General features: G+C 34.5%; 1 protein-coding gene across 4 annotated transcripts in view; it reads left to right on the top strand.

The window, feature by feature from the left end:
* DIAPH3 (diaphanous related formin 3) overlaps positions 1-26,382 on the top strand; it is a 205,633-nt gene that overhangs the window by 89,507 nt on the left and 89,744 nt on the right. For 3 of the 4 annotated variants that reach the window (XM_068182285.1, XM_068182283.1, XM_068182282.1), the window contains 4 exons: positions 262-356; positions 6,560-6,661; positions 17,979-18,218; positions 20,859-20,988. In XM_068182285.1, coding sequence (XP_068038386.1) covers positions 262-356; positions 6,560-6,661; positions 17,979-18,218; positions 20,859-20,988 — 567 coding nt within the window. The remainder of the gene's footprint in view (positions 1-261; positions 357-6,559; positions 6,662-17,978; positions 18,219-20,858; positions 20,989-26,382) is intronic. The other variant, XM_068182284.1, reaches the window with a different exon arrangement.

The following is a 26,382-nucleotide window of genomic DNA, read 5'->3' as shown; positions in this document are numbered from 1 at the left end:
CTGTAGAGTAGACTTGTCTCTGACTATTTATGGAAGTCTTCTGTGATGCTGGATGTTGTATATAACAAATGGATATAAAGAAGACTGGAATTGAAAGAGAATAGTAATTAAAAATACATTAAAAATTGTTGTCTCTACCTATATTATTTGCCATAGTGTTTGTTAATCTGGAGATGCTATGACCTCTTTTGCTGCTGTTTTTTAAATAGAAGCAAGGTAGTTCTTGTCTTGCTTTCTTCATTTGTGGAATCTTTGTTTTAGCAATTTTCCTTGGATCTTTCCGAGTGCCTTATGAAGAGATCAAAATGATGATATTGGAAGTAGATGAAACACAGCTCTCAGAGTCCATGATTCAGGTAACAAAAATGGCACTTAAAATCCCATTATTTCAAGAGAAGCTTCTCAGTAAATAGAAACCCATAGCTAAAAACACCTCTTAATATAAACTTTTGGCTAATAATTAACTGCAAGAATGTTCTTTTCCTGTGAATGGTAAATTTTTTTTTAAATTTCTAATGCTAATATTTTTATGAAAGCAGCTTGTGTTGTATTTGAGTTAACTTTCTTCAGAGTGGCTGATATGGGGTTATGTTTGCATTTGTGCTGAACACAGGGTTGATAATACAGAGATGTTTTTGTTATTGCTGAGCAGGGCTTACACAAAGCCAAGGCTTTTCCTGCTGTTTGTACTGCCACACTGGCAAGGGGGCTGGGTGTGTTAGGGAGGTTAGGAGGGGGCACAGCCAGGACAGGTGACCCCAGATGACCAAGGTGACATTCTAGACCGTATGACATCATGCTCAGTATGTAAAGTGGGGGGAAGAAGAAAGAAGGGAGATGGAGTGGTGTTAACAGTCTTTTCAAGTCACCATTACATGTGATGGTGCCCTGCTCTCCTGAAGATGGCAGAAAACACCTCCCAGCCCATGGGAAGCAATGAATGAATTCCTTGCTTTGCTTTGTTTGTGTGCACGGTTTTATCTCATCCTGTGAGTTTTCTGACTTTTACGCTTCCAATCTATTCCTGATCCCACTGCAGGGAGAGTGAGTGAATGGCTGCTTGGGGCTTGGTTGCAGGATGGGATTAAACTATGACACAGCTGAATTTATATTCTCAATTTTCCATATTGTCCACACCTAAATAGAGACTTTTTCTTGGGTACATATGATGTTTTGTTTCTTCCCTACTTTCCAGATTTTTCTTTGCTTTGTTTTAGCTCTGTCTTATCTGCACAAATCTCTGTTTTGCTTGTTTGGTTTGGGTTTTTTTTTTGTTTGTTAGAGCTGGAACAATCCAATATCTTGCCCTAGGGCATTTACAGCATTCACCACTTCTCTTCCATTGAGTTTATTTAGGTAGTGTCTTCTCTTTCAATATTATTTTTTTAAAACACAAAGTCTGTATGACTCCATGTGGAACCAAAAGAAACTGGAAATTCTTCTCTATACAGTGATATTTAAGGGTTTAAAACCTGAAGAATTTAATTAAATAAACAAAAATGAATCATTTTAGAACGATGGGAAAAATAATTTGGAAGGAGTGTCTTGAAGTCATTTGAGCCAAGGTTCTGCTCAAAGCCAGGTCAACTAGAGCAGTTTGATCAGGGCCTTTTCCATCAGATTTTTAGTATCTCCAAGTCTGGGCACCCCATAGGCTTTCTGGACACCTTTTCCAGTGTTGAACACTTGTAGTAGAAGATGTTTCTTTGTTTATCTAACTGGAATCTTTCTTGTGATAACTTGTGACCTTGGTCTTCTATTGCAGAACACCAAGAGCTTAATTACACCTTCTTTGTACCATTTAGTTGGGTATCTGCACATATTAAGGGCCCATGAGGCTTGCTTTCCTAGAATTCAACAAAGTGACTTCTCCCAGTCTGCCATTGCCTGTCAGGTGCCATAATCTTGAGTCATCTTGATGAGCATCAGTAAATTTGAAAATGTCTGTCTTTAGAAAAATTATCTGTTTTGGACAGGACTCTAGCATATTGTGATGAACTTCAAATTATTTCTGTTATGGCTCATAAATGTCAAAACATATCAATAATTTATAATTACTGCCTATCTACTAGTAATGTGGTATAGGTTTCAGATAGCTAATCTCTTCAGCATACTTTAAAGTGTGTTACAGACATGGGTACCAGTCCCTACTGAAACATGAAAGAAAGTTGAAGGTAGATTGGTTTTTTAGAAACATGCTCTTTTTGCAGGAATGTTGATTAGGTAAAACAAGTACAGGTATCAGGGTCATAAAAATAGTTGTTATATTAAGGCTCACTGAAATTCAGGTGTGGCTTGCACTGCAGCACGTAAGAACTTGTATTCAGATGTCAAAACAAGACAAATCTGTATTTCTGTGTTTTTTCTCCAAAATGAATTTCCACCATATCGGAATATCAAAATAACATCTTATCTTATTGCACAGGAGGCTGTGCAATGCTCAGCATGCCCTTTTTCTTCCTGCATGCACTTTTGCCCTCACTTCATGTGACTTGGATTTCAAAGGTGTTTAATCTCTCTTCAGCTATCTGGACTTCACTTTCCCTTCTTCATTGCAGAATGAGATGTTTCTCTTAAATATTTGAAGGAGCAAGTATGAACCATGATCTCCAATAGCAGTATATATAGTCATTGTGTAATTCTCATTCATTTGTTCAATGATGCAGTTAATATTGGCACTAAAACTATTACTTTAAGGTTATTAGGATGAACATAGTTTACACTTCTATAATGTTTTTTTAGTCTAGTTTGGACTTAGATCACTTTTTCAAGGTTTTCTTCATGCTCAACAGCAGTATGACGTGTATATTTTATTTTATTTTATTCGGTATAATAGTAGAAATTCTCTGTGGTAGCATGAAAAACTGAGAGATGGAATATGCTCTGCTGTTATGTTCAGGTTAAACTCTATCTCAGATAGTCCATCCTTGCTCTGAGACTCTCTCATTCTATATGATCTTAGCACTGTTTTTCAGTGGTTAACATTTAGCTTGTTAGAAATATTTGGTCCTCAACAATTAAATGAAGCAACCTGTAAAAGTAATACAGTATATCAAAAATATGAAAAACTGTCATTTTGATAAATTCTATGTGTGCTATCTAAAGAAGGAAAAAATTATTTTGCATTTAGACTCTGGGAAAGAAAATCATCAAACCATTGATGGATAGTTAATTAATGGCATATTTCTATGTGAAGATGCAGTAATCTAAGAAGAGAAAATTTATTTTCATGGATAGTTTTTTTTTTTTTTTTGCTTTTGTATCACTATTTTTAATTTCTTCTGTGAACTATTATTTTCATTATAATTGTATATGCCTTGGGATAATGAATGCCTAATTTTCAGTATATTTAGAACATCTAACACACCCAAACTCCTCTGGAGCTTTGCAGTAGGCATGGCTAACAATATAATAGGATATAACTTTTTGACACTATGCTGATAATCTTGTGGCTCTATTAATTGGTATTGGCATTAAAGTATGTTGAAAGTCAGTGTATACAGTAACCTCTCTATGTAGTTGGCATCAAAATTGAGTCCAAAGTGGTTTTGTCAGTGGTTGAGCCCTTTTGTGTTTGCTTTTGGAGGGAAGTGAACAATTTTATTTAAGAAAATGGTAAGAGAATATGAAGAGTCAAAAGTGAACAGTTATATCCTACAAGAGTACAGTGATACTAGCAGCTACTGTGATTGTGTAAAAGTCAGTGGAATGGAATACAAGTGACCATGTGCACAATATCCTCTATGAACACAGTCATATAAATCACTCAAGAATATAGACTGCGTTTTTTTGTCAAGTGAATAATCCCTTGAAGACCTAAATCAAATGGAAAATTCAGTAGAACTTAGGCTTCAAATTTAATTTGCAAATTTGGATGTAATAATATTTATCAAATGGGTTCATCCAAATTGCTTGTTTCTGGGTAAAACAACCCTATAATAACTTTGAAAAAGGGACTGAGTTTTAACTTGAAAAAGGACTTAAGACACCCATTCTTCTTTGAAAGTGGTAGAACAATGTGCCTGATTGCTTCAAAAGTTGGTATCTACCTTCATATATACTTCCGAGTCATACACTTCTGTCATTCTGAGAAGAGGGAAAGCATACATAGTTTTGCAATCATTCGGCTAATCTTCATTCATATAAGTTACCTTAGACAGTATGGTAACCTTCTGGAATTTCTTGCTTTCAGCAGATTTTTTTTTTGTTTAGCTGTAGCTGTTTTGTTCAGTGGGTCCTAATATCACTGTTTCTGAAGTTGGAAATTTGTTCTTAATCCAGCTCTTGTTGTGCTTAAGAAATAAAATGTATTTTCTCTCCATCTGACTCCATCCCCCTCCCTCCACCCTTCAGTTAGAAATTAAACCTAGTGCTTAAAAATGTAAAAACTTCAAGTCATGTTGTAATCCAAAAACTCAATGACTAATTATTGAAATGTTTCCCGTGACTTAGTCAAAATTCTTTCTCCTGCTTATTCCTTGTTTGATATTCAAAATGTGTTTCATCTGTAGCTGTTCAAAAGCTTTATCTGAACACCATAAAAGCTGCTTTGATATCAGCTGCTCCTTCTGTTTTGGTTGCTTTTTTTTTATATTCTGATGCTCAATATTGAAAATATTAATCTAACACTTGACTGTTTTTGGTTTTTGCAAGTTTTGTGGGCAGTTTTTCTTCATATAAAACTATTTCTTTATCAAACAATAACATTTTAATTTCAGTAAATATTAAGGAATTGTATTATATTTAGAGCTCTTTATGGGAATGTTGGATATCAAAACAAGAAATAGGAGTGTTGTGAATTTCTAATTTAAAATGTATATTTTTACTCTTTGTACTCTTTCATTTTTGCTCAGTGTTACCGATTTAGTGCCAGACATCTTCATCCATAATTAATAAATGTAGTCTGTTTTACAAAAATATTTTCCAAATGTAAGAGTGGTAAGGATATGACTGGTGTGCAACTAAAATTCAGTTTGACCATATCCAAATCAAGCTCCTAAAATTTAAGTTTACATTATTGTTTTAAGCATCATCGTTCATGTGTTTTTAATTTTTTTTGTCTTTTCTTACCAAAATCCTTTTTTGAGCATGGACATTCTGTTGAATCAGTCTATTGATTTAGGGGTATTTATCAGCTACTACTTAAAAGAGTAGTAAACTGAAGTAAACATACTACTTAAACTAAATGAGTATGTTAAGCAAAACATAGGTATAACTTTTTATCTGTCTGGCCCCAGAGAGGTAATTTTTATATCTTAACTGGCTGAATTTCCTGTAAAAGAAGGGACTAGGATCTTTAGTGTGTAAAATGAGGGTTTTTTTAAGACTTTCAGATGGAGTTCACTAACTGAAACATTTTTTTTTTCTTGCTCATTGTATATCACCAAAGCTATTTACTTGAAAGGTAATAAAACAAGTGCTGGCAACCAAAATGTCTGCCTTTTCTATCAAGTAATGGGGAAGTGGTGGAGTTGGTCTTGTTTCTTTCTTGAAATATAATAATAGGTAGTGGGATGGCTGTGTATCCTAGACTGGCTTCAGTGTTAAAAGGATTGAATCTTCAGTTCAGTTCAGGAAAGTGATCTTACCAGTAGACCAGGGAGTGTTTTAAGAAAGGAAAATATCTCTCATGTTTCTCTCACTGTGACAGAAGCTTAACCCACGTGTAACCAGAAGCACAAGAGTCATAATCTGAGGGACACAGCAGGCCGTAGGGACTCTGGCTATTGCCTAGTAGTTGTAGCAGTCATCTTGAGAAGGGACAGAGCTGAGCTACTGACTCAAATTTTATACCATAATTAAGTGTGTGAGAAGCTTTCTATTTCCAGCATATCCGAAAACCTATTTTAACCAGCCTAGCAGAAGCTAATAGAATGGGGTTCAGGTGCCCAAATGTGAGTGTCTTTATGTAGATAATATGTGTCTAAGTGTTCAGGAAACCCCAGGGAGTCAGAGGATTCTTCAGATGAACAGATGAAGGTGAAATCTTTGATTCCCTTACCTGTAAGACATTCACTTTATATGTGTCCAACTTCCCCATATTGACTACTGAATTCAGCTGAAGCTGAATCTCACCTCTGATTTACTACTAGTAAGTTTTCACGCTAATTAGTAGTGTAAGTAAGTAAGTGTAATGCATTTACACTTTTGTGTTGAAATGTTTGAAAATTAATTATTCTTTTTCAAAGTACTTTTCATCTAGCATTAGTAATTCTTGCCAGCCTTTTGATGGTTATGTTATACTTGAAGTTCCTGCTCTGTTTACTTTGAAGTGTTCTGTTTCCATCATGCCTATCAAGCACATTCTTTATTTAAAAACAGTTTTTAAAAAATTACTATGGAAGTATGTAGGATCAGTGTCAGGTGCTGGCAGTATTGCATTTCTTATCTTTGACACTCTCAGTTACTTTGTGTGTTGCTATGTACATTCTGCTGTCTTCAGGGAAGAGGGTTGTCTTTGGAGTGTATGGCAATAATGCATATGTAAACCTGTTTGTTTACAATAATAGAAGCAACATTGAATCTGAGATTTTTATGCCTATTTTATTTTCCTTTATAGAATTTAATAAAACACCTCCCTGAACAAGAGCAATTGAATGCATTGTCCAAGTTCAAGAACGAGTATAACAATTTGTCTGAGCCAGAGCAGTTTGGTGTTGTGGTGAGTTCTGTTTTATTATCACGGTTTTTATTTTTTTTTTGTCCTTTCTGGAAATACAGTTTTAATGTAATATTATAGAAAAAAGATACAGTTGCTTCTTTCAAAAAGTGAAGGGGTTCCAGACCAGGAGAAGAGTACACGTGCTGCCATTCAATTGGACTTTTGTTGGACTTATTCATGGATGTGGAAGGTTTGATTATTGAAATATTGCTTCTGGAATGATTTTGGATGCTTCTTGTTTAAAAAAGTTATTTTGTTTTGCAAAAGAAACCAAATCAAAACCATAAAAACTTTGGTATTTTCTGTGGCAAAGTTTCACTGGGAAATACAGAGCTATTTTTGAATTTTCTTAGCTAAAATAGTTTGGCCTTACTTTTGTTTGCATTAATAAATCTTAACTTTTTTTACTGAGGTTTTCTACACTTACATTTTTCTTTCTATTCTCTACGTAATGAGAAGAAAATAATGTCATTGCGATCATGTTGACCGATTCTGCCTCCTGCTGCCTGTGTTTTATACCATGTTCTGTAAAGAGTACCCCTAATCACTTTTTCCCTTCCCTCTGGAAAGATATGTTTGTAATATCTTCCAGGCTGAATTCACAAAGGAAGTCTGGAAGTGAAAAAAAGAAAATGCTAGTTCAGAGCTGGCAGTTGATGCTTTTTATGGAAATACAGTTTGCATCTAATTTCTGTATAGCTCATAATTCATAGTTAGTAATTGCTTCATCCAGACAAACTCAGAGTAATGCTATGTAGTTTCCTGGTACATATATCTGTACAAGTCTTTGATTTTTCTTGTCGATTCCTGGAGTTTCATCCTAAGGTGGTTATTGCTAAGATTATCTTATCTGAGGGAATTTCCCATGAGGGAATAATACTTACTCAGTTAGATGGAACTGTCAGTTGATGAGAAGAGCTAGACCAGTAACAATGTAGGTAGAGTTTTGCTGCATCTGGCCCAACTTTTCTGATAAATTTGTCTTTAAAAGTTGAGGCAATGTGATAACTCAGAAAAATAAAATAAATGGACAAAATCATAGAAGTTCTTATATCTCAAAAATTTCTGAAGCTTCTTTTCTGAAGGAACAACCAGATTCCCACTGAAAAGTGCAAGTCCTTGCTTTTCCTAGTTTTCCACGCAAAACATTAAAAAACAAAGTCCACAAACAAGACCAAACCCCATCATCAAGAACAGTTTCTGTTGTGTCACAGCTTCTATGCTTGTAGTAGAGAGGATTTGGGAGAACAAGCAACAATGTTTATTACATGAAACATTTTTCATTTCTGTTCCAATGGGAGAAAATTTGAATAAGTAATTTTTTTTACTCTGAATAGGGAATCCTATCCATTTACTTTTAATCAAAGTCCTTCAAGCTCCATCTGGCTCTCCTGTATCTTTTATTGTTGTCCACGGAGTGGGCTGAGAAATTCTTCTAATTTCTTAGGAAGCCACTGTTGATGCTAATGTGAATCTTCACATTATTGCTGGTTTTGTTGGTTTTGTTTGTTTTACCTTAAAAATTTTGGTTTATGCTTTAATTTTTGCTATCTGTTTTAAATGAGGAGAATCAAACATCAAACTTGAATACAAAATGCAGGACTTGAAGTCTTTTAGATGAGTAGTGTTTTATAGTTACGTTTTTTAGAGAATTAGGAGATTCCATGTTAATTTGCTCTGAAGTTGTGATTAAAGGAACAATTAAAGTATTTGATTCCTAAGGAAGAATCTAAATAAATGGCTAATTACTACTTGTGTAATAAATTTTTTTTTCATTATGGAAACCTGTTATCTTTCAGGCTTTGAATTGAAAGTCAAGATTTGATATTCTGAAACAAACAGCAAGACACTTAGTGAGATATTGCTTGGCTGTGACTGTTACAGTATTGTATGTTTCAAGCAAGGTTAATTAACTTTTGTTGTTGGCTTAAAGACCTTGAGGGCATGATTCTAAACAGTTCAGGTTTCCTTCATGAGTGCTGCTTATGGTTTTGGGGTTTTGTTTGGGTTTTTGTCTTATGGTCGTGAGTATTTGTTTTCTTTGAATTGACCCTATGAGTTGCTTTTGTGGTTTCTGCCTTCTCTTTTTAAAGTTATTTATCATTTTTATATTTTCTGTTCATTCAGCAGTAAGTATAAAATAAATCCTTTATGGCCCTTATCTTTTCTTCCAGACTTTGGGTTTTCTTTAGATAAACTACTTTATTTACTGCTAGGGTCTTTCTTTCACTTACTCTAGGGCGATGTCTCAGAGCACAGATATAATCAACTTTTATTGTGGAGCTTTGTTTTTGGTTTAGGGTTGTGGGGTTTTTTGGGGGGTGAGAGGGGGACAGGGAGGGGCTTGTACAGATTCATTAACTATTTCATGACAATTACATTAATTCAGTTCATCTTACGAAAAATTTAGTTCACTATTGTTACCTTAACTTGATGTTATATTGAACGTTGTATTTCCTTGCTCAAATTCATGATGAGGTATGTTTGTGCTTGATGAAAAATAAACACTCAGTTGCATTTTGTTTTACCATATTTCTTGTTTTCTGCTTGGTTATACTTACTGCAATAAACTTTCTCCTAAAATTCTTTAAAACCTCTTTAATCTTCATATTATTTTCTTGGTGGTTTCATTGATTACCACAGAATCACAGAATATTCTCAGTTGGAAGGTATTCACAAGGATCATTGACTCCAGCTCTTAAGGGCATAGTCCATATAGGGATCAAACCCACAACCTTGTCTTTACTAGCACCATGCTGAATTTTGAATAAAACTTGATAATGATGAAGATTATCTTTGTGCAATATGAAACCCACTGGAGATGAATGAGGTTTCATCTAGATATTCATCTTGGTAACTGTTGAGAGAAGGTTGTATTTTGGAGGTTTTTACATTTTTTTTACCTTTTTTTTTCAATGGACAATATAAATATTTTGTTGCTTTTGGACTTTCATCAATGTTGATTTGCTTTGCAGGTAGTTCTTTCCTGCTAAGAAAAAAGGATTGTTTTAGAGAATATTTTTTCCTAATTTTTGGTGTAGTGTCTGTCATTATATCAAAAAAAAATGTTTAAGGAGTAGATAATTTAGTAAATGTTAATCTAATTTATTTTCAGTGAAGTTGATGTAACTACTAGTTAGATTTATTCATTATGACTGATACTTTGATTGCAGTAATCTGTTTAATGGATTTTAGCTGAACTATTACCATACCACTGGTCAATATCTTATTCATAAGGAAGTTGGACACAAGCATCTTCCAGCTGTTCAGAACTTGAATGTTCTGAATTCTTATAGAATTCTATTCTATACACTTGTTTATTTATAGTGCCTGTGATTCACTTGTTTATTTATGATTTGATGTACACTTGTTTATTTACAGTGCCTGTGATTCTTTGTGGTGTAAAATAGTCCTAGACCATTTTAAATTTATTATATTGTTTGATATCCATAAACGCAATTCCATTTAAGAATTCACAGTTTTGATATTCATTATCACGCATCCCTGTGCCTCTAGGTTTGACATTGCAGGGCATTTATTGAGGCACAGAGGTACATGGCAATGTTTAGTCCCACATCAGATGGTTCCAGATCTTTGCTGCACCTCCCCTCAGTGTCCTGTAACTGTAGTTCTCCAACTTTACAGCACCAAACATCTGCCTCTTCTCCCTCTCCTGCCCACACAGCAGTGCTAAGGCTTCAGGCCTAATCATGCCAACGTATTTTAACTGTTTGTTGCACTAGGAACCATTCCAAAAAGTAGTTCTGAACTGATAATGCTGCATGCATATATCTGAATCCAGTAGTATATTCCAGCATGAGACAACTGGAACAGGGTGCCCAGAGAATGTGGATGCCCCATCCCTGGAAATTTTTCAAAGCTAGGTTGAATGAGACTCAGAGCAACCTGGTGTGGTGTAAGGTGTCTCTACCCATGGCAGGGGAGTTGGAACTAGATGATTTTTAAGAGACCTTCCAACACAAAAGTTTCTATGATTTTATGTAGCCTCATCAGTGCCTGTAATCTTTGGTGGTATTAAATGGTCCTGGTCCATATTAAATTTATTATATGACTTAAAATATATAAATGCAATTCCATTTAAAAAATCAAAGTTCTGATGTTGTTTTTAAACGCTTCTAATGCAAAAAGTTTCTAATGCTTGAGAGGATGCTCTTAGTAGACATTTGACCTCAGGTGTAGGCAAGTGTACTAGCATTCTTACGTGTGAGAACTGTCTCAAGAGCCACGTGTCATAGCTCCTGCTGTCTTTCTTTTCTTGTAATCTGAGACATTTGGAACGATGTTCCCATATTGTCTGATAGTAAAAAAAAGGAAACAGATTTTTCCTTGATCACTTATATTTGCTCAAAGATAAAATTGAGGGAATTACAAAATATTGTTTCAGAAATAATTAATGTTCAGACCTTGTGAAATTCACTGACAGCTAACCCAAATAGAATTTGGCAAGCAATCCTCATGTGGCTTCACAGCTTGTTCACTGATGGATGTGTTTTTAATGAGTTCATACCAAAGGAAAAGATTTCACTAGAGTAAATTGAAGATTAGAGTGAGGCCTGCTGAAGGCTAGTTTGTCTTAAATAATTCAGCAGACGCTTAAATTGATCAATTCCATATTCCGCTGATAGTTTCACCTGTATGTTCTCATTGAGGATAACTCAAAATGTATTAATGTTTTTTCACTGTTGTCTGGAAAATATACTATCACTGCTTCTGCAGAGGCGTACTCTGCCTTTCTTAATACTTGATGCTTGGACACAGCCATACCTACTGACATTTCACTCTGTTTAAAATTCTGAAGTACTGAAGTGCATCTGGGCTGTGAGGTATTTTGATTGTGTTAATTTCTATCTGCAAACCTTATCTTCTGTGTCTTCTAGATGTCATGTGTGTCTGCTGCTCTGCCTTGTCAGTGTGTTCTATCAGTATTTCCAGCCTTTCCAGGAGTGTTGCCAAAAATTAACTTTCTTTTATATGCCATCTGTGACAGTTAAAAAGTCTTTATGATAAATTGCAGTCAAGTTACCTATGCTGTTGTGAAGGAGAAAATCCTTAACTCCTGTAATATTGACGTATTTCAAACATTGAACCTAGGTAAGGGTGGAGAGCAAGGCTCCAGAAATGCCTTCTAAAAATGGCCATCACGAATGATCTGCACTGATCTGACTATTTGCAATTGCCATTGGATTTGCTTATATTACTTCCTTTCCATCAGTGAAAGATTGTGATGCCATATTATAGATGAGTGCTCCTGTAAATGCTTCAGTACAAGCAGATCTTACTCTTATCTCTGTTTAGTTCTGGTAAAACCATTTTGTGTAGTTAATGTAAAGAACAGTTTAAAAAAATTTGTCTTACTGCCTGATATTAATTCAGATGGCTAAGTGGGTGTTTATTATTTGTTCTAGCCCACACACAGACTATCTCAGTTTTCTTCTTGGCAGATTTGCTACACCTTCAGAGCAGGAACGTTATTTCTCTGAAGGATCCCCATCTTTTGCTTTCAGCCATTCACTTTGCACGTTCTGTTAAGAGCCTGTCCTGGATCAGATTTAATGTTTTTCTTCACTACTAATGTAAGCAACCCTCTAATGTTCATGTCATGCTTTACACATCATAAGGAAGACACTTCTGTGTTGAGTAAGGACCATGATCCTGCTGTTTTGACTTAGCAAATTCAAGGCTTTCTTGGAATTTAGCCACCTAAATTGAGTTAGGTGTCCAAATGACTGGTTAGTGTAGGGCAGCTGTGCTGAAAGAACCTTGAGGCTGATCAGTACTTATTAAATCCCTAGAGCCTGAAATTAATATGCTGATATTTCACCTTTCCAGCTTCAGACATTAGAGATCAGTGGAGCTCCAAGTGCTGAGCTCCAAGAACTGAGGAACTTTCTCCAAGTCATGCAAACTGTCTTCTGCAGCATTTACTTATATGACATGTCAGAGTGTTTTTGCCACAGATTAACTGTGGTTCCAAATACACCAAATAACCATATGGAAAAAAATTCCCCAGTCATTACTGAATCTGCTATTGACAGGGCTACAGAAGCTCTACAGTGGAGTGTTTTTTCCTTAGCAGTACTGTCATGATCATAGACACATATCTTCCTTCTTAGGAAATTAACTGGGACACACCTTGTTGGGTCAGTAGAGAAGATGATACCAGATAGGAATGGTTGGAGGCCTGAACTTTTTGTAATGGGTCATGTCTGTCACTTCAAAGACATCAGAATCAGCTGCTACCTATGTAACATCAAATTCCACTTCTTTGTGGGAATTGTTATGATGGTTCAACCTGATGGGAAGTGCTACACTTGCTGTCATGATTTTGAGACATTCTCATCCAGACCTTGATCTTGTGTCTTCATTACCTCTGTTTTGGGATATTCCTTAAAGTAGACTTTTCATTAGGAGGTGGATTCCTAATAGTAGCCAGACAGAAAATGAGGCATTTATTTTCAAGTCAGATTTTTTGATCTGGAATACAGTTACATCTGATTTACTTTTACATCTGATTTATTCCACTTGGTTTGATACTAAAATATTTGATTTTAAATTCCTCAATGACATCTGCCCTTGACTTCTGGTGTTAATAGATTTATTTTTGCTACCTGTATGGATTAGAGGTTTTACAGAGGATTTTTACCTATATTAAACTCTTGACTTGGTTTCTCACAAGGAAACCTTTTCAGTCTAGCAGCATCTGCTCCATATGTGTCTTTTAATGAAAATAGCCTTTCAGACATCTGTTAGGCTGGCTAAAAATCGAAGAATTTGGGAAATTTGGACCCTCCCCTTCTTGGAAGATTCCTTTTTAGGAAAATATCATTGTCTGGTTTCAACTTGGAGAAACAAAAGCTGTCTGCATTTCATACTGATCAAGATGTCAGTCCATCTAATTGTATTTGTTGGATAAAACAAAAGAAAAAGACCACTTTCTTTTCACACAACTTACCTTCCTGTGAATTTCAGCACGAAGACTGTAAGCTCAGCTTATTTTGACAGCTGTGTTGTAGCCCCCATTGGCAATTCTGACATATGCTCACTGATCTTGCTGGGCCATCTTTGTTGAACATAATGCAATCCTAAAGAGTACCAGGGATTTTCTGTGCTGTGAATCCGTGCACTGTCATCCACAAGACAAGAGAAGGCTGCCTGTGTACAGCTAGGACGTAATTGATAGGTGTTGTCCTTGTGTCGCTTACAATTCACTGCCTCCTATTCTGCTCTGAACATCCTTTAGGAAAATATTGGATTTGCAAGAAACTTAGTTAGTAGTTCAAGCTGTTTATAATTCAGGCTGGAGAAGCAGAGTAGCAGGACATGCTCTCCATCACTGCTAATAGAGCTGAAACACCATTAGTTCAATTGTTTGCATGTATACACACATATATGTATGCATATATATGTACTCAATTTCTCTTAAGTAATTTGAATTTTGTGTTGGCAGTTCCTGACTTTATTATCATTTCCTTGGGGAAAAAGAATATGTCAAAGGTGAAGAAAGACGTACTATTTCCATATATACATAAAAACATTTCAACAAAAATACTGATTTTTATTGCGAATTGACTTCCCATACTGTGAAATAATGTTTGATCTTTCCAGAAGATTCTGGAAATCTTTTTCACTGGAAATCATCTGCTGTTTTTCACTAAGATTTAGGCATGTTGGCTGTCCTTTTCCAATGGAGCAGGATGTTCTTTTATCTTCTTTAAACATGATAAAATATCTGTTAAGGTATCAGTCCTTTCCTATTTGATTTTTTCCTGTTTTTCAAGTGCCTGGGTTTAAAGATAAGTATCAGGAATTCTCAGTTTTTACCTCTGCACTCTTAGGAGTTCACTGATGCTGCAGAGGTGAAAGCCATACATTATCCACAGGCAATGGTGTTCCAGTTTGCTCTCTTTAGTCAGCTTGGCTGTAACTGTTATTTTACTTTTTGTATGAGAACATTTTCAGGTGGTCTGACAGTCTCAGCACTGTCGTTCCTTTTAAAGAAGGTATGAAACTGAAGCACTTGCAGTGTTTTTTTTTCTATGAGCTTGTGACAGGAATGAAACCCCTTCAGTGATCAAAATGCAGTGTCAGTGGAACTTCTGAGATGCTTTACTTGACATCAACAGAAAAGATAGTGAGAGTACACATATATCAGATTGCACATTCTTGTAGTTGCCTTGTGATTTATGCTGTATTTGAGAGAAAAACCTGTCTTTGCTGTTGGATGTGAGATCTCTGAGAGCTGCTACTGGGTAGCTCAACTCATAAGTCAGTTTTCATGTGGACTTGGTTGTAGTGAGACTCTTCTTGTGGACTATTACTTAAAAAGTAGTACAATTCATTACCTGTACACTGAGTTCTCTGACATCTATAGGTTTCTAATTCAACTTCCTGTTTTAGTTATTTGGATTGTTTGTTTTCAGAATTCCACTATCAAGACTGACGTAAACTTATGTCCTTATATGCTGATTATAAAAAAATACAGGGTGTTAACATAAGATGGTCAGCATTGCCACACTTAAATTCTTAGCACCTCTTGTGGTGGGGTGTATGGGTTTTACATTTTGAATATAACTTGAACTACATGTCACAAAAAAAGCCATATGTTACTTAAGGAACTCTTCTCAATTATTGACTTAGCAAACAGGTAAAGAAATAATACCAACAACATGCATTGTGCATGGATTTCAGAGCATTTTCAACAACAATAATACCAGTAATAGCAGTAATAGCAATCCCAGTGGCATTTCTGTTGTGTTTCTGGCATGTGTTCCTGTTTCTAATTTTTAAGATTACATATTTCTGCATTCAGCTTTAAGAATTACATACTTACATACTGGGCATCTGAATTTCTTGTAGCTCAAGTGGTTCTGATGAAAACTTTGCACCTTTTATGCAGATGTGTATGCTCATATTTGTGCAACACATCTTTGTGGTCTAAAGTGCGTGATTATTTCAGTTTAGAGGATCTGCCTATCTGAAAAGCCAAGAGTCAACAAATGATACATCTGGTGATTCAGTAGTATCTTGAGTTCAATACTGTTTAAAATCAATGCAACTTACACTGCATTTTTTTAGTTTCTATGGTTTAATATTAATGATCATCTCTCTTGCACCCTGAGTAGGGTATTAAATACTAAAAATCTAGATAATTTCAATGGAATATTGTGGGGATTATTTCCTAGTCTAGTCTCATTTTTTTTCTGGCTAACTTTAGGACAAAACTTAAAACTAAAAACATGTTTTCAAGATGCTGAGAAGTAGTAGTACATATACAAATTTAGTAAGATAATTGAGGAAAAGGAGTTAGAAGTGATTCTTCCTGACAGAGCTTGGAGAATGAATTTATGACACTTGTCTCTGTCCACTACCTTAACATTCTTTTCTGTAGTTATTCTTAAATTAGGTAAAAAGTTGTTAGAGTACTGTGTTAATTTCATGTGGAATTTAGGTATCTCTGTTTCTATTTTGCTGTGAAATGCCCAGTTCAAATTCAAGTGCCATTATCCTTATTTATCCTTTCTTAAGTAAGAATTTTACCACACTTGTTGGATGCTGTTTCATGTAGTGTAAGAACAGAATATCTGCCTACAGTTGGTACTGAGCTAATAATGTTCAAAGTGTACATTTTAAGTACAGTTTAAGTGTTTTAAGTGTACATATTAAGTGTTTTACTTGACGACTAGGCTGGAGGCAGTCAGTCAACTAAAATACAACAATTGATTTTCAACCTAGTTTAAGTTGAAAGACATCCTGATTATGTGATCTGCTCTATGATGAAAACCAAAGTACAGTTAGTGGAAATGATTTCTTATTTTACATCCAGAATTTTTACCTGAACTAAAATGCAAAATGGTGTGTTTACTTCAATGAGACATCATAATGTGGCTGCACAGCTATGCACACATTTCTGAAATGGCCTAGTGACATAAAATGTTAACTCTACCTGATTTTATTTTCTTCTATGATCACAGTAAAACCAATAAAATAGATTGTAAATTCCATCCTCTTCTGCTTCTATATCAAACCCTTTGGATGAGACAGCCTTCAGTTTCAATTTAAACTGAAAATGGACACATTGTCACCATTATCCTTTACACTGAGTCTCTGGGGATAATCAGTGCCATATGACTTATGAATGCTACATTGTCAGAGGAATTTTCACATTGGTAGACTAGATCTGTTTTGAGAAATATTCTGTAAAACCCTTAAGGTACCACTGTGGTTTGGAGGGGAATATGTCCAATTTAAAGGCAAAAGTTTAAGGCCATTATATGAAGCCTGCTGCTTTGTAGGAGAAGTGCCAATATTATTGCACTTCTTTCTTGCATTAAGAAATACTGATAGCTGGAAATAATGTGGTCTTTATTAAGAAAAAAAAATAAAAACTTAGTTTAGGATTCTGGGAATTGTAAAGAAATTATTGTGTTGAACCTTGCCTTGAGAAGGAAGAAGACAATTATGAGGAAGGAGATCCTATGGAATTCATGAAAATGATGAGAAAACAGGGATAGGGGAAAATAAGATAAGCAGCTCATTGAATAATTTTTTAGTGTTCCTTGTGTGGATGTAGTAAACAACGTGCAAAGTATGTCTGGAGTGAGAATTCAGTTACCTAGTATATAAGAAAGTCAAAATTTCTGTTGAAAATACACGATCAGTAAGCCATAGAAAAAGCCAAGTCTTTTATATATGATCTACAGAACCTGTTTTCCTGGAAGCATTCAGCTGCACCTAATGAACTGTATTAGATTAGTATACAGGAGTGTAGGGGGTATGAATATTGGTATATATTAGTGTATGCTATATTAAGTGTTTCAAAGATTTTTTCAAAACTGTTATTTTCCTGCAAGTTTATCATAGGCCTTTATTGATGTCAGCTTTCAAATATTTGCACCAGAAAATGAGATTTGTCTTGTTTTGGTACATCCAGACTTATACGAAATTTGTGAACTACTTTAATTCCTTTGCAACTACTGGGTCATAAACTTGGATTAGTTTTATAGGACTTGGTATATGAGTTGACAGATGTGATATATGATGACACTTTATCTTTTATTGCTTACACATACTAGTTATTTGGAAAGGATGGGAGCAGTTCCTATTAACCATAAGATGGGATTTCAGTTGCTTACCCAAGTGTCTCTCATTCATTCATTCATTTGCTATCAGTTATAGCAGATATATTGCTTCTTCAAGCCTGTCACACCAATAAATCATTTCAGAGCGTATGCATTTGTACAGTGCCAAAGTGTACCATGAATTCTAAAGGAATTCTTCTGTTTTTCTTTTCAATCAGATGAGCAACGTGAAGAGACTACAGCCACGGCTCAGTGCTATTCTTTTTAAGCTTCAGTTTGAGGAGCAGGTGAACAACATCAAACCTGACATCATGGCTGTCAGTGCTGCCTGTGAAGAGATAAAGAAGAGCAAAAGCTTTAGCAAGCTACTGGAACTAGTATTGTTAATGGGAAACTACATGAATGCAGGTTCTCGGAATGCACAGACCTTTGGATATAATCTCAGCTCGCTGTGTAAAGTGAGTTTTAAAATGTCCATGCTGAGTATTACATTAACTTTTTTTTTTGTTTTATTATGCTGCATAAATACTCTGGTTTTGATGTTTTTCCAGCAGTTAATTATTTGCTTACTATTTTTTTTCCTTATTATTGACATTAGTTGATAGTTTCAACAGTACAGCTAATCCATGAATAGTCATCTTAAAACTGATTTGCATTTAATCACTTTTAAGTGGTTCTATTTTGAGGGAATAGTAAAAAACCCAAACTAAATAACGTTACGTAAGGACCTGATCACTGTGATCATAGCAGTTTTGTAATTTTAACATCTGAGCACTTCCAAGACATCTATCACATTTTAATGTGTTTTAATACATTTATGTTTTCCTTTGGACGTGAATTTACTCCTTATGTGATTCTCTTCTTATGTTGTTTAGTTTCATCAGTTTCTTGCTTCTGATTTTTCTTAAATTTTCACAATTTCAACTTTTGTATAAGATATATACAACAACGTGTCTATACTTTTCTGGGTGTTCATTTATAATCCATTCTAATGCTAATTACCTTTCCCATATTTAGTGTTGTTTTTCTTTTTTTCCCTGTGCTCTCTGGAGATTACTGAACAATCTTCAGAGTGCCCATATAGTTCTTACAAAGAAGGACTTATTTGAAACTTTATATGTACTCTTTGTCTTTCTGTTTCTTTATCCTTTTGCACAAGAGAAAACACAATATGTTAAGTCCTACATTCATGAAACTAATAACCCTGATTCTGCCAGACTTCAGAAGAATTCTTTCACTGAGTGTTGATTGCGATACCTATGACATAAATATTCATAAAGAATAAGTTATATTCTTTCCCTAGTCTAAAGTAAGCATTAAGCATGAGTCATCCAGCTAGAGTTAATACATTGTAGATGAAGTGATTGAGTTAAAAATACAACTTGTTGAGGAACATATTCAGAAGGAAGATACTAAAGATTCTTTATCCAATTTGGTGCATTTACTTAAGTATAATTTTACAAGAATCTGTCCTAGGTCTGGTTATATTCTCTGTTTTTTTAATGCACAAGACAAAAAATATATTTATGAAAAGAATGTGATGGTAATTGATATAAGCACTTTGCAGAGCAGGATCAAAAGTCAGAATTTATCTTGGAGAAATAATTTATTAAGATCTAGAATGTGAAGATTTTGAAGATAACCATGGAATACTAGATATAGGAGAGGGAATTGATGTATATAGATAATGAAAGTATGGAATGAATAACTGTATTAGTTCTTCTGCATCAGAGAGCAGCCGTGAGTAATCTCAGAAGAGAGATACAATATTTATATGCTAATACTCAATCACTCGTTAATTACTGATGTATTAAAATTATATGCATGTTTATAACACAGGTGCATATTTATAGCTAACTATTGTTATGTGTCACGGTGTATTACATGTACCACAGTGTCACATTGTAGAAATTTTTTGTGGTGTTATTGAGACATCTTTCACTGAGGTTCCTAATACAACAGAAGTAACATATTTTATAACATTGCATACAGTGAGGTTCCTAGAATATATTTTTGGGGTTTGATATATATATGTGATCCATTTCCTGTTTATTTGGAAAACTGTGTTATTAATCCACTTTTCTGAAGGACAACATGCATGCTCTGGGAGAGGATATCTCAGCATTGTAGCATTTTGATCTTTGGAAATAAACAGACTTTTTAGAGTTAATTATGAAAAATCAATACTGTGTTAAGGACTTGGTGCCGTGATATTCAGATGGACAAGTCTTTGTGTAATTGTGGCAGCCCTCTTTACTCCTGTTTACTTTGTGCCTACATGCCTGTATACTATTCCTGCTAATTTTTTAATGCAGAAATAGTTCTTAAGTAGTGAATAAACACTTTCATATGTGATGTCATTTTCTATTTATAGAAATGTCTTTGATTTAAAAGAAGATCTCTTTTGAAAGACTATAACAGAAGTGTTTGTCAGTTGTCAATTGTTAGTGTTTTTACACATGTAGGTGCATGTTTTAAAGTGGCCATGCTTGAAAATAATTTTGTATGTATAAAGAGTCCAGATAGAAAGCTTTACGCTTCAGAATTCTTTAAGTCAGCATTTTTAGATAATGAGACCTATGAACTCTTATTTACTGTATTGAGAATTGATAACAGGAACTTGTGCATGTTGAGGTTGTGTGGCTTCCACTACATAAATATTTTTAGGCCAAAGTTAATGTCATACATTAAAAGGAAATAATGTAATCAGTGGATACGTGCATTATGTATAGTTAGATTTTGCTGATTTAACTTCAATTTTTCCTTTTTGCACTTTCATGTGCTTATTCACAGTTTTGTAAATATCCCTATATTGTTGAAATAATTGCATTTTTAAAAGAAATATGTGTACTGTTTTTTAATACTGAACACAAAAGTTGCATTAAATGAAAAAATACTTAGTGCAACCTTTCTAGGGATTTTTAGCAAGGGGGGAAAATGAAACAGCCCATTGCTGTCTTTAAAAAAAAATTTACTACTCTAATAATTTGCTCTTTCCTTTCTCAGATGAATAATTACTAATATATATCAATCATAAAAATGGCCAGAAATAAAATTTTTCTCAGTGTTTTTACATTTATTTTTTTCCCCCTTCCCAGCTGAAGGACACAAAGTCGGCAGACCAGAAAACAACGTTGCTTCATTTTCTTGTAGAAGTGTGTGAAGAAAGCTATCAGGATGTCCTGAATTTTGTTGAGGATTTTCAGCATTTGGATAAAGCTAGTAAAGGTTTGTGTGACTAACTAAAAGTTTTGATTTTGACACATTACAGTGTCTTGTGTATAAGATGATGCTTATTTTTTACTAACAATATTTTAAAAATAGATATTAATAGGCAGTATCACAGATCAGTAATTTAAGCTGCTGCAAATGATCTTGAAAATACTTATTGTTTGGTCCTTTAATATTTACTACAGGACTTCCCGTTACATTTCCTCTAACATATTTTCTAGAACCATTTTCCATGTTGGATTTCTTTTAAAAGTTATTTTCAGTTAATTCAGACATGTAGAAAGGCTGTCATGGCATCACTTTATTTTATTTTGTTCAAAACATGGAACAGTTTTGTCTTCCCTACATGTATCTTTTTCATTCAATAGTAACACTGGAAGTCTGGAAAAATTTGTAGTTTCATCATGCAATATAGAATCTCTGTATAAGCACCAGCAGAGCTTTTTGAAATTTATTTCTTAATTAAAAGTGCCTTTACCACATTTTATCAATTTAAGTAATTTAAACAGACAAAGCATGGAGGTAGAAATTGATGGTACCTTAGCACTGTCCTTCCCTAGCAGGAAAAAGGTGATTGGATGGGCTCAGTTAAAAATATTTTAATTTATGTCAGTTTGGCAAACATCACAGTTTATCTGTAATGCTTTGTAGAGTGTCACTCTCATACCTCAGTCAGTCTCCTGCCACAAAATTCAACTTTGCAAAACCTGCCTCTGATAGAGGACTTGAGATAGTGGTTGCTTACATAGAGTTCACTTTCTGCTTCTTAAAATTTCCAGTTTTGCTTGGTGTATTGTAACTCTGGAAAAGTTCAATTATTTTTAATTAGCTGTCAAATGCTTCAAGCCCTTCACCTAACTGTTTATACTGGTAATAGAAACAGTTTCTGCTATGTATTAATTTGGTGTGTTTGGCATTATTTTCAATGTTAACTGGTAACTGATTTTTTTTTCATCACTAATATGTTACTGTATGTATTGTGCTTGAGTTTATCCTTAATAGAAGGCAGTATTTTCAGTGTAGACAATTGTCTTATTTAACACTGCTGACTGGTTTCTGGAAAAATTCTGAGATCTAGATCACTGACAATTCAGAGAGTAGTCAGTAAAATTACTAGTTAGTCCAGGTTTTTTGTTCTGTTCTAGGCATCTGGTAGTGACTAGTTGAGTCTTTGATCTCACTCAGTATGAAGTAGGATGGAAATCAATGATCATGTTTTCAAGTTTATATATTGAATTTACTACAGTGTATTCTGAGATGCATTTTGCATTTCAGTTTTACTGTGTGAAAAAGATGAAGGCTTAGGATATTTTTAACAGATTAGGGTATCAGTGTGTTTGTTTATACTTGTTTTTCTACCTGCAAAACTCCATTCTGTTTTTGAAAGATTCCTGCTGCACTGGAATTTTGGAAAACCCAGCAGATCACAGACACTGTAACTCAGAGTTTTTTAAAACCTTTTAGTACTTCTGCAAAAGTACATTTTTATGAAGCAAGTTGATTTAATATGCACCAACTTTTGTACAGTAAATTTTTAATGATGTGGCTATTTTTGCTTGAGCTCAGCAGAAGGTCAGTTATAAAGTCTGTGAATCTGTTCATTCACATCCACTGTAATGGTCTCATGTATTACTGATAATGCTGATGAAGTCTAACAAGCTGACCAATAGAGCTGGAAAATCATGGCAGATATTACAGCAGATATTACAAGCCATCATTATGCCTACTAGGAACAGTGATAGAGGGGAAGTAATCAAAAGTCTTTATATAGTCAAATATGTGTATTCCAGAAAAAAAAAACCAAACTTGTTGTGGTAGAACAGAGCTTTGGTACTGAGGGCTTAGAGGATTTCCTCCATTCTAAGATACTGTAATTTAGGTTTTAGTAGAAACAATCCATCCTGATTTGCATATCTGGGAGGCAATTTACACTTCCAGTAAATCTGGAAAACCACTGGATCCAAATGTTACATCTAAAGGTTACAGGCTGCTTGTAGCACAGAAGGGAGGAAGCCAGCCTTGGTTTTTCCCATCATCCAATAGAAAGGTTCTATTCACACATATGCTGCTTTGTTCCTCAAAGTTGTTGGGTGAAGAGACAACATCACTCTTCCCTGCTTTTCTGTCATATTAATATATTGTTCAATATCTCCCTGAACCAGAGATAGTATTTTGTTCCAGTACTTGTTTTTAAATCATAGCTTTTGTCTAGCTTTTGTCCTGGCAAAGGTTAGGGCCTTGTACAGGTGGTGGAATTAAATTCCCTTCATGGTTTTACTGAACTTTGTTTTCTGAAGTAATTTTTATAAATATTTTCCAAGAATAAATCAATGAAGTTAGAGAAGAATATTCTATTCTCCTATACCTTTGTTGGAACCTGGATTTTATTGAGCTGGTTTTATTACCTGTCTGCATATTCATGTCTTCAGATACAATAATTTCACATTCTTTATCTGGCATAAAGGTATTATTTGCAGGTCTTCTTTAAATTATAAATCAAAATAAATGTGGTAGAAAATGTGTGAATGCCATTTAAACAATATTAACAGAAAACCTGAAGTTGAACATATGTATTTATATATAAAAATGGAACTCTGTTGTGCACTTGTTAGTTTTGGCTTGATCATCTTCAAGTAATTATTGATTCTTCTACAGGTTTCTCAAAACAAGTTTCTTAAAGGATGCTTTTTTTTAGAATTCTTCCTTGACATGACTGCCATTGTATGAGTCAGCCTATTTGTAGCATGCCTTGGATCTTTTTTTGTTTTATACTTGCTCATTCTTAAAACTTCTCTTTCAAGTATTTCTTATTCAAAATGGTGAACATTAGAACATTACAATGTTTAGCAACTCATTTTCTTTTTATGCTTTCCAGAAGAAACATTCATGCTTCTTTAATTTCATTAAACATTGTCCAGTGATCATACAGTGAGCTGTTAAAATAGCTTGTAAGACTTCAAAAGCAGTGTCAAGTGATTGCACCAAGTTAATGGTGAAGCTAATGTATTTTATAGTATTTTATAAATGATTGAATAATCACAGTATGTAAATTAATTGTTGCAGGAAAAATAGTTTTTAAAATCGAATTTTGAGAGGCAAACAGTAAGGGACATATGACCTGTGCAATTGAAGTTTGCTTCAGGGTATTTAAGGTATTTAATTTTTGGTTTTGGTTTCTTTCCATTGTATACTAAAGTTGTAGTTTTTACTTTTGTAATACTAGAAGTAGATTTAATTCACTGTTACAGTACATGAATTAAAGATACCTTTTTACTTTGAAGTGTAACAAATCCGTTTTCTAAGTGCTCTTAGATCAGCAGGAGGAACTTTCATTGCAGCTAATGAGCTTACAGATATGACAGTTCCTGAAGATTTATATAATTAAAGCTGTCCTTTCTTTTAAACATAATGACTTCCCTGATTTTCTGTTAGTATTCCAGACAAGAAATATTTTGGTAATTCAGTACAATTTACTAATTTCTTTTTTTATGGTATTATAAAGTTTTATATAGTATTTATGCAGGCTGCTGTTTTACTTGATTGACTTTAATTTACACAGACCTTACAGGTGTGAGAGAGGACTGTGTATTGAGTCTTTCATATTGTACTAACTCTATAAAGCTGCAGATACTCCTTTATCTGAAAGACATTAACTCATCACAGCTTTACAAGTAATGTATCCATTTTCTCCTTTTTGAAACTTCATGTGTTTTTTTTTTATAGATAATTAATTTCACTTCAAAATTTAAAAAATCTAGGAACCAAACTGAAAACATGAAGTTTAAACTATATTAATGAAAAATAGCAAGGGAAGCTGCAACTGATGCAAGGGTCTTCTTTCTGCTCCCTCCTCTGAATTGAATTTCTTCTTTTATAAGATGGCTTTGTCTCTTGACAGATCCTGGTCCACCACTGTACCATATCACTGTGTGCTATGCAACAGTGGGGGACCTTGATTGCTGTGCTCAGGGTTGGTGCCGTATCCTGTTGCTTGGCCATTTTTTCCTGCTTGCTTTAGCAGCTGCTTCTTTCTTTCAGTAGCAGCTCAGGGATGAATAACTGACAATCGGTGAATTGTCATTCAGGTGTTTCTGTTTTCAGCTGTTTCCCATATTAATGATTTCTGAGCTTACACTATACATTATAAAAAGAGCTGTGGTGTCAGACTGCATTTCTCCCAGGAGGCTCTTGAAGTTTATAACAAGTCCAGCAGCCAGGGTTCTTGTGGAGGTAGTATAGGGCATAGTTGCTGTAAGATTGGAGACCTAATACTACTGATGATAGTACTGGTGAACTGGGTACAAAAATGCTTCCACATTGTTTACCAGTTACACTACAGTAGTGTGCTCATATTTGAACTCAAAATAGGAGACAAAAATCCTATTTAGGTGCTTTTTTTCCTGTATGAAACTAACGTCCGCTTTGGCTACAGAAGGCAAAGTCTGAGTGCTAAAGAGCCAGTGGCATTGTCAGAGCTTTGGGGGAAAAAAGTTCTCAAAAGGAATATTGTATGCACCTTAGGCACACACACACAAAGAAGAAAGGGGAGAGAAAAGGCAAGAAAACCAGAAAATGGCTGTAGAGACAAGGGAAATCATTATTTTGGGAGAAAAAAACCCATAATTTTTATATTTTCAGTGCTGTGTGACACTGAGTATATCCAAGTAGATCTTATGCTACTGTTAAGGGATATTTCAGACCTTTACTGGTGCTTACAGAAGCATTCAGTACTTTTCCTCTGCAATATTTCTTTGTTAGTGCTCTAAATCCACCTGAAAATATGGATGAGTTTTTTTTTTGTTGGTTATTGGGCTTTTTGGGCTGTCTTTTGTCATTTAACCTTACTTTTAAATGCTGCATTTATAATATGATGACAATTTTAGAGAATTATTCAGTAAACTCAATCAGTCCAGTGTAATTTTCACATAGCAAAACCAATAGTATATTTCTAGAATATTTTTTAATAATATGATATTATTTTTTGTATCAGGCTAGAGGTCAGTTTTTCACTGTCACTCTTTCAGAATAACGGGGCCATAATAGCACAAGGGAAGAAAAATACCTGTAGGCAAGAGGATGAAATCAAGATTAGGAGATGGCAACATCCAAGCAAATTGTCATAGAGTGTGGGCATATAAGATGTCTGAAATATTGACTGATGCAAAAAGTAGCAGAAGGTTTGCAGCAATAAAAATGAGACAACATGCAAGTATTGCTTCACTTTGGAGAATTATTTTTATATTTAAGATAAAACAGGTATAGTTTCAAAGCTAGTTTAATATTGTTTTAGTTTTAGGCAAGAATAATGATCTGGGGATGGGAGAGATGGGAGTGAAAATTCTCCACAGGAATTTTTTGAAAGAAGAAAATTCAGAGTACTGTATTCTCATA

This window comes from Anomalospiza imberbis, chromosome 2 (genome assembly GCF_031753505.1).
Source record: "Anomalospiza imberbis isolate Cuckoo-Finch-1a 21T00152 chromosome 2, ASM3175350v1, whole genome shotgun sequence".
Taxonomy (NCBI): Eukaryota; Metazoa; Chordata; class Aves; order Passeriformes; family Viduidae; genus Anomalospiza; species Anomalospiza imberbis.
This window is presented reverse-complemented; position numbering and strand designations above follow the sequence as displayed.